This window comes from Gouania willdenowi, chromosome 1 (assembly GCF_900634775.1).
Source record: "Gouania willdenowi chromosome 1, fGouWil2.1, whole genome shotgun sequence".
Lineage (NCBI taxonomy): Eukaryota > Metazoa > Chordata > Actinopteri > Blenniiformes > Gobiesocidae > Gouania > Gouania willdenowi.
In genome coordinates, this window is record NC_041044.1 from 34,758,809 (window position 1) to 34,768,359 (window position 9,551).

Consider the following 9,551-nt stretch of genomic DNA (forward strand, 5'->3'; position numbering starts at 1 on the left):
AATCTATCGATCTAAAATGTATAAACGACCCATTCTTGACAAAATGCCAAAGGGCTGGGTGTGTGCACACATATAAATAATAATGTTGGGTTGTAACGGGTTTGGGCTTAGAAATAATTGACTTCTTTCAAGTTCAAACTGGTTCAGGTTGAATTCTCTCAGTTCAAGTCTTGGTGGGTCTAACTTTTAAGACCACATTACAGTTCTAGGTCCAATTACAGTAGTGTCTGTTAATGAAGAAGAAGACCATCTAAGCTGTATTTTAACTGATCAAGTTAATCGTAGTCTGAAAATATCATTGTCGCCCAGTGTGGCATGTAGTCATCTCATTAGATGGTAGAAATGTGCAGTCAGCTAATAGCATTGGTCAGTAGATGTTTTTGAGACATACCGTTGTAGTACTCATAGACAGACACAGCAGCTGGCTGTAGGAGGGCCGTTTTTATAGTCTTATGGATTCTAAAACTGATCTCATCTGCCAGAGTGTGAGAAACCTGGGGGAAGAACATGCATAGCAATGCTGTAAGTGACACAAACTAACACAGGTAGAGGAAAAAAGCTGTGTATGACAAAGACTACGTTACCTTGTCTAGGTAGATGATAAGGGAACCTCTTTCTGACAAGAGTTTGTCCATCTCGTAACGTGCAATGGTTCGATCACGCCCTGAAGACAACTATACACACAAACACACACAACTTATAAATATATATATATATTTGTGTGTATATATATATATATATATATATACACACAGGTCCATAAGTTCATACCGATTCCAGGTCTTTGGTATCAACAGTGTAGCCTGTTAAGAGGCCAATGTCCAGGATTGTCATTGTTGAATCGTGCGTCTTGTCAAGATACCTGCACAAGAAATTTATAAGAGGGAAAAATCCAACCCTTAAACTTTAAAATAAAACGTTCTGATTGCATTAATAGAAACAGTGGGGGAGGAACTTACAAAACCTCTATTCTCAGCTTGTATACACTGTCATCATTTTCAATTTCTGTGAGAAGAAAAAAAGTTTTTGGTGAGTATTAGAAAGTGATGGTCAAATACTAACAGACAATGCTAGTATTGTTAATAATGAATTAATACATCAGAAAAAGATCCAAAATACCTGGAATGAGCTCGATTGACATGTTAAACTTCCGACAGTCACTCTTCCCTTTACTGGGCTTAGCATAATACAATGAAACCATCTGTGAAACAAAGAGCAATTTGTTAATCCTAAAAGGCATATCCTACACCCATTTCAAATACAAACCACTCAAAATTCTGCTGATCTGAGCGATAAAGGCCACATTAGATGTGCCACGACAAAATGTGAGAACCTAACAAAACTTCTTGAGCAAACAGCTCTGAAACCATGACTGAGGCCCTGCATGTACACGACAACGTTGTGCTTCTGTTTGCGTTTTTGTTTCCAAAAAGTTCCGCATTCACACAACATTTTCAAAACGATCTCTGTTTCCATGAGACCGCTGAAAGCATAAAAAACAATGTAGTTTATATTTCTGGCAAATTGATGGCGGTATGATTTTGCAATGACCCAAAATAAGCAAAACAAGTAAGAGCGTTTATGTGCATCACTTTTACCCCTCTTTCCAGCCATTGTCCCTTATTAGTATTTTCCCGTAAATATCCCATATTTTAATGTAATAACAATGAAAAGATAAAGAAAAACATTCCTCTGCCTCTTTAAACTGAATGCTAGCACTAGCCACTCAGGCCATTTCAGATGGCAGTTCTCGCGAGATTAGTCCCAACAGTCACAACAAACCCGGAAACAACTCAGGAGAGATGAATGAATGAAGAGGTTCTGGTGAAAAAAACAAAGAACTGGTGTAAATACGTTGTGAAATAGGACAGAGAGTTTACCTTCCTAAAGAGCAGCAGGACTGGACACAGTTAAAAATCCCCCAATCACAAGCGCCACAAATATACACTGCTTTCAAAAAGTGTTAAAGAATGTAAAATCTGCAACAAATCTAATAAGTCATTAGTAAATACCAGAGAACCACATAAGTGAGCATGAGAAATTATAAGAAAATATGTAATGAAAATAAAATGTTAATGTCTAACTTACAGACAAGCAACGTGAAATTAACAGTAAATATGCAACGTGTTGACTTGTATATGAACTATAAGTATATTAAATAAACATGTGCTTCATATACCCATTTATGTTTTCATTTAGGCTGTTTTATAATTTAGGAATGAAGATGTTCTGGGTGATATATCAAGATGTATTGAGTTTTCTATTTTGGCGATATAGAAAACTATATTTTCCAATATATTGATATATATCGTATTTTGTAGTAAAATACTCAATTTAGGAGTCGCTGCTTTTGCTTATCAGAACAACATGTAAAGCTCAGTTAAATGGATTAAATGGACCTTCCTCATAACAAGTCACACTACAGAACTCACTCACACATGCTGTCCCTTAGAGGTGAAAAAGCTAAAAATGGCACATATTGTGCACCTATTTGTTAATAAATGTGCCTGTGTAGCATTTTGCATCAAGAAATTTAACCCAGAATTTTCTTTCTGCTCAGACTTCATTTGAAATAAAATGATCAAGATTTATATCATATATCACCATTTTAAGAAAATATATTGAGATATGAGTTTTGGTCCATATCACCCAGCCCTAGTAGGAATGTTCTCAGCTTTTCAATGTTAATAAAGGTTGACCTACGAGATTCTAATCACCTAATTGGGTTTAGTAAGTGGTTGAGAAGTGGCTATTTTAGATTTCCTGTACGCTTGTCTTAAAATATAAAAGATACTGGAGCTTAATTGAGGTGGTGGCGCGGACCTCCACCTCAGCTGACCGGGCTATGAACCAGGTCACCACCTCAGCCGACCAGACCACAGACCAGACCTCCACCTCAGCTGACCGGACTAAGGACCGGACCACCACCTCAGCTGACCGGGATATGGACCAGGTCACCACCTCAGTTGACTGGACCACGGACCGGACCTCCACCTCAGCTGACCGGGCTAAGGATCGGAACACCACCTCAGCTGACCGGGCTAAGGACCGGACCACCACCTCAGCTGACCGGGCTAAGGACCGGACCACCACCTCAGCTGACCGGGCTATGGACCAGACCACCACCTCAGCTGACTGGACCACGGACCGGGCCTCCACCTCAGCTGATCGGGCTATGGATCAGGTCACCACCTCAGCTGACCAAACCACGGATCGGGTCACCAACTCAGCTGACATCTTATAAGTCAGTACATGTTACTACAACCCATAAAATAAATTCATAATCGAAATCCAGCTATTCAAAAATTTCAATCCTTAAAATCATTTCAAATGTTAAATCAGGTTAACAGAATATGGGATTGGGATTGAGAAATTGGCTTTATTCTGGTTCATCCCGTATTCTGACGGCTACAGGCTGGGTCAATTCTAACTTTGTACGTCTGATTAAAGCTAACATCTGAGACTCTGCAGCTGCAGTGTGCATGCCAGTAATACAGAAGGTATCGTTTCTTTGTTTCCACGGACACAGAGGGGGCAGCGTTTTCAAAAACTTCCACTATGGAGCCTGTTTTAAAAAAGTTCAGTTTTCAAGCACCAAAACGCCGTTGTCGTGTAAATGAACCGCCAAAACGCAACAAAACTTTTGCGTTTTCACAAGAAAACGTGTAAACAAGTCGTGAAACTCTGAAGGTGAAACCTCCCCTCTGCCTCTCATAGCGCAATACCATTATTATAACGCACGCACGCACGCACACGCACACACACACACTTACTGTATTATAATGTATAGGATTTGTAAAAAATATCTATAGTCTATGGCATTTTTGCTGTTATTGTCTGTGTGTTGTATGTGGCAATTTTTTTTTTTTTAATTTAAGTGAACCCTAGATTAGCAGCAGAGTTGTAAATCCTGTATGTTTAACATGTGTCAGCAGATGTTTGGGGTCACTGTCTGTGACGTCACGTCTTGACAATCTGTCCTTGCCAGCTCATGTAATAGCTACGCCAAACGTTGGGAAAAAGCGGCAGATGGAGATAAGCACCAGCAGACCCCCGCAACCCTGAAAAGAAGCAAGCGGGTTGGAAAATGGACACACACACACACACGCACACACACACACACACACACACCCCACACACACACCCCACCACACGCACACACACACACCCACACACACACACACACACACACACACACACACACACACACACACACACACACGTTGGCAGAGGTGTTTCTGATCAAGCAGTGTGTTTCCCTTTTACTAATGAAACACTTCTGCTTGTATTAGTAACAAGTAATAGAAATCACACACACACAAAAAAAAATGAAAATACAGGAACTGTTTTCCTACTTTGACGTTTGCTTCTCCTGTCCCACTGGCCGTCACTGTAATATTATCAAATATGCTGTTAACCTGTTGGGATTTTAATACACATGCATTGATTAGTAGACGTAAAACATAAAAAAAAGTTGCTAGCATGAGTGTCAGTATGTGTTCTCACTTTAGAAGTCCTTGTGGTGAAGTGGTTTTTCCTGTTAAAGTTGTATTTAATGGGAAGGGATTTTCCTTCTGAAAGAATCTCCACATTCAGATTGTACTCTGGTTCTTTGGCATTAGCCCAGTACTCTGCCACAGCCTGATACACCATGATTGTAGCCTGAAGAGAGAAAAGCAAGAAAGTGAGGGAAAATCTACAGGAGGTATAGTATGAAATGAAAATAAAATAATTGGATGTTTTTGTTACCTGGGTTGATCCATAGCCTCCAAACGCAGCCTGCTGTGTACTGAACCATCTTACAATTGGTCGAGCATCTTCAAAAGCCTTTATCAAACCAAAAGAAAGTTTTTAAGTCTCTCACTCCATTAGGAAAAATCAAGATGAAGAAATGACGTTCTGTGTTAATCAAGAAGTTCATAAAGAATAATTCTCTAGTGTCAGCTGTTTGTACACTGTTATACAAGCTCACCTTGGCCCTGACCAGAGCAAGGAGAGCATATGCTGTAGCCTCCATTGTGTAAAGGTGTCCACGAGGTACAGGCCAGTGGGTTAACGCTGAAAGGCACACAAAGGCTGTTTACCAAATATGTTATATTTGGTCAAATACTTAAAGCTTGGATAGTAATTTGGGTTAGTGCTCCAACAAGTACGATAAATGCCTGTTTGTACAGATGATAAGTGGGTCAAACATGCATGGGTGGAATATGGACAGCTAATGTTTAGCCATCGTCATAACCCTTCTGATCTTCTGTTTATTCTGTAAAGCAGGGGTGTTAGACTCAGTTCACCTCAGGTGCCAAAAATATGGACCAGTTTTCTTTGAAATGGGCCAGACCCAAAAAATCTGAGCATTTTTTTTCACAAAAAAACTTGTAAAACATTTAATTTTACCTAATAAGTAGTGTTTAGCCCTGAGAGCCCTAATCACCTTGCCATAATCACCCTAGAGATGGGCGATTATGGCAAAAATCTAAATTAGGATTATTTTAACCCTCTACCTTGATTTTGGTTCATGCATGATTATCTCACTCTCAACTAAGTTGATTCTTTAAATCTCAAAAACAAAACAAAAACATACAGTGGGGCAAAAAAGTATTTAATCAGCCACCAACTGTGCAAGTACACCCACTTAAAAAGATGTGAGAGGCCTGTAATTTTCATCATACGTATACCTCAACTATGAGAGACAAAAAGAGAAAATAAAAAATCCAGAAAATCACATTGTAGGATTTTAATGAATTAATTGGTAAATCCCTCGGTAAAATAAGTATTTGGTCACCTACAAAGATTTCTGGCTCTCTCAGACCTGTAACTACTTCTTTAAAATGCTTCTTTGTCCTCTACTGGTTACCTGTATTAATGGCACCTGTTTGAACTTGTTATCAGTACAAAAGACACCTGTGCAAAACCTCAAACTGTCACACTCCAAACTCTAGTATGGCCAAGACCAAAGAGCTGTCAAAGGACGCCAGAAACAAAATTGTAGACCTTCACCAGGCTGGTAAGACTGAATCTGTAATAGGTAAGCAGCTTGGTGTGAAGAAATCAACTGTGGGAGCAATTATTGCAATGAAAATGGAAGACATACAAGACCATTGATAATCTCCCTCCGTCTGGGGCTCCACGCAAAATCTCACCCCGTGGGGTCATAATGATCACAAGAACGGTGAGCAAAAATCCAAGAACCACACTAGGGGACCTAGCGAATGACCTGCAGAGAGCTGGAACCAAAGTGGAACCATTTAGTCTGGTTACAGTCTGTGTCACGACACCCATCCATAGGGTGGTAGTGACTGTAGTGTTACGCTCTGAGTCAGATCTAAGTGTTTACATGTTGTGTAGACAATGCTACATAGTGAAGGTCACCTGATTACTGCAGCTTCACTCACGTCACACCTGCCACTACACCTAACTACTCAAAATAGATTAGTGTTAAAATGTAATTGACCCCAACCCTGCCTGTCACACTGGATTGTGGAAGCCATCGCTTTGGCTTACAAGGGTTGGGGTCTGTGGCTGCCTGAGGGCCTGCACGCACACTCAACCCGAAGTCCTGCCACGTCCTGGGCCTTGTTCAGGGGAGTGTCTGTTCAGGATATTTGTGCAGCAGTGAGTATGCTCTCGCTCTTGCTGGACGGTTCTTCTGTCCTGATGTATAGCGAGCCTCGCGAGCTGATTTATTTGCTCGATAAGCATGTCTACAATACGGTAGCTGCCATCTCACAAAATATTATGAAATAGAACTTTTGATTACTTTCGTAACCACGGTTCTATGAGTAATATGAGTGAGATGTCACCCCAGACAACCCTTCTTGCTCGAACGAGTGAGAAGAGGTGCTTATTTTGAATGAGGAACTGCACATCCGCCCTCCCTCTTATAGAGGGTGGGAATGTCCGTGACAGGGCTTGGTGGATTGAAAAAAGTGCTTCTGAGGGCTACAAGGAATGTGAATCCCATAGTGTGACATCTCACTCATAATAATCAAGGACATTACAGGCATTAACACTGTGCATTTCTTTGACCCAAATCATCAGAGTGAAAGTGCAATGGAGATACCTGGTGAAATAAATCTAAAGAGAACCTCTCGGTTTAGTTTGTTATTATTGGCCAGGGCGTATGAAGCCAGTGCAACGGCGTAAGGGTTGGTAAGGGTTGGCAGGCGTTTCTCCAGGTAGGCCACTGATTTGTCAATACGTTCGGGAAGACTCTGGGAAAAGAAAGAAACAGATGGTAAACGCATGGGATCAGTGTGAACACAGAATGATTTATCCACTTTAACTGTTTCACCTTTCCCACCCCCCTCCTTCTCAAGCCCTGAACAATGCTCCTAACACACTCCTTTGTTAAGACACAGGTTGAGCTGTGTCCTAAATCTGCTGATTTATCACTTCTACCCCATACATGTCAGTACCCAGTTTCATCTATATCATCATCTCTATTATTTTTCTATTTCATACATTATCTGTAATATTTTAATATATACAACATCCTGCAATTTTCATGTGTTTTTTTTAAGGTAGACCAGCAGCAATTAGTCTTTTTCAAAACAATTGAGTAGAACAGAGGGGTATTAATAAATGAGGAAAACTCTGTGTTTCCGATTCTTGAAAGGGAGGTACGTTCTACTATGAGTATGTCACCACAGTAACATTCTCTGTGAACTGAACATGCTCACTGGCAGGTTTTGTCTAAGAAACCCTGGGTTTCTACCTGGCTGTGCCCACCCGAACACCGCTTTTCAGGGAAAACTTTAATTTACCTTGACATTCTTCTCTGACCACACATTTGTAACATCACACACCGCAGACGTGTGTTCAAATCATGACAAATGTTGTGCTGCTTTATGTTTTTTTGCAAACAGTAATTTTCTTTACAACATTGGGGATGCTGAGCATTCAGGGAAAAGCACAGTATGCAGAGCAATCAGAAAGGTTGATCTGCCTTAAAACACCTACTGCCTTCTATTATAAAGTTCCCTGGATACAAACCTGTGGCAAATGTAAAGGGGGACATGTCAATTTAAAGGAATACACATCTAAGGCTCGACATTTACATTATGTCCTACTGAAATACAGCTGGATATATACTTACTGACTGTAGAGTGAGTGTTGCAATAGGAAAGGCACAATGGTAAGGAAGTGTGCTTGATAGCATAGGGTCAGGAGTACAATTCCAGCCAAGGTCATCGTTTTTATGATGTTTTCTTGGGATGTCTGGGTACGTCCAGACAACTCTAGCAACAACATTACATTCAAAATCAATGTAAATGACGTGACGTCAAGCGACCGTGACTGTTTGTAGAGCTGAGGCTGTAGCCCTCTCACTGTAGCTGGAGGGCTGTACATTTCCCCAACTTACTGGGGCCAAATGAAAGTGGCATACTCCTTGAATAAGCCTTTGAAATTCAAAGTATATTTTGAGTGAACTCATCCTTTCGTACCGTAAGTTGATCATTTAAACTATAAGTACAAGTGGAGCTATCTATGATAAGTGTTGTCAACGTATGGCTGAAGGAGAGCAGCCCTCCCAGTGCTGCTGATGGCTCTGCAGACAAATACTATTGCTCAGTCATCAATGCAGCGATGAAGTGATGAAACAACCAAAAAGCATGACAATGTTCATCACAGGTGATTGAAACGACTATAGTTGCTAAAGTTGCGTTGGGTGTGAATGCACCTTTAGAATAGGCTCAAATTACCCAAATACCTGCTTATTTCACCTTTCGGGGTGAAATAAATCACTATCTTCCGGCTCGTTGCTATGGTAGCTCGTGTTATTTGTGCTCCATTGGTGATGGCTTTTTATTGCGCTCGTGCTCGTAAGTAACCAGAGCTTCGCATACTCAGGGTTGGTTAACCCATTTCATACAAGCTGTAATGGAACAGCATACTCCCATTTACTGTATGATAACTCTGCGTTTATGGATAGACTCAGAGTTTGTTGAACCTCCCCTCTGAAATACCCCAAGTTGTTACTTTGTTGTTGTTGTTGTTGAAACAGAAACCTTATATTATAACTTTGAACTAATTGATGTAACTTTCATGTCTTTGATGGAAACTTTGTACAGTGAATACCTTCAAGAGTAAGTATTTGTGCATGCAGGTGAGCTACTCACAGAAATAGACTGTGAGCATATTGTTTTTGATTCCTGCAAGGCAATGAGGGAGAAGGCTGTCATGGAGGCATCTGAATCCAAGCCATGTACATCACCCTACAAATGTACACACAAATACACGCAGGTCTCGACATCACTATTACTTTGACAGACATTATATTCAACAACGACTTACCAAAAGGTACAAACAAAGTACGTACCACCATCTCTTTGTGGATTAGTTTCCCGATCTCTCTAAACATGCCATCAGGAAGCTGTGACTGGAGAATCAGAAACTTGACACTGTCACAGATATTTTCTGGCTGAATTTTTACCAAATTATAGGCCATGGAAAAAACCTTCACAACATAAGCGGTCAACCTTAGAGAGGGAGAAAAGCAATTATTAATACCATTTGTGATTTTAAGTAAATGTAGAATCAGGACAGTATTT

General features: G+C 40.5%; 1 protein-coding gene across 1 annotated transcript in view; it reads right to left on the reverse strand.

Moving 5' to 3' along the window:
- Positions 1-9,551, reverse strand: part of LOC114458911 (complement C3-like) — a 60,088-nt gene that overhangs the window by 4,233 nt on the left and 46,304 nt on the right. Inside the window, exons 29-40 of the mRNA XM_028441327.1 lie at positions 9,320-9,479; positions 9,120-9,215; positions 7,061-7,211; positions 4,973-5,058; positions 4,750-4,827; positions 4,507-4,662; positions 4,356-4,418; positions 1,120-1,201; positions 960-1,005; positions 772-862; positions 585-674; positions 392-494 (exon numbers count right to left, since the gene is read on the reverse strand). Coding sequence (XP_028297128.1) covers positions 392-494; positions 585-674; positions 772-862; positions 960-1,005; positions 1,120-1,201; positions 4,356-4,418; positions 4,507-4,662; positions 4,750-4,827; positions 4,973-5,058; positions 7,061-7,211; positions 9,120-9,215; positions 9,320-9,479 — 1,202 coding nt within the window. The remainder of the gene's footprint in view (positions 1-391; positions 495-584; positions 675-771; positions 863-959; positions 1,006-1,119; positions 1,202-4,355; positions 4,419-4,506; positions 4,663-4,749; positions 4,828-4,972; positions 5,059-7,060; positions 7,212-9,119; positions 9,216-9,319; positions 9,480-9,551) is intronic.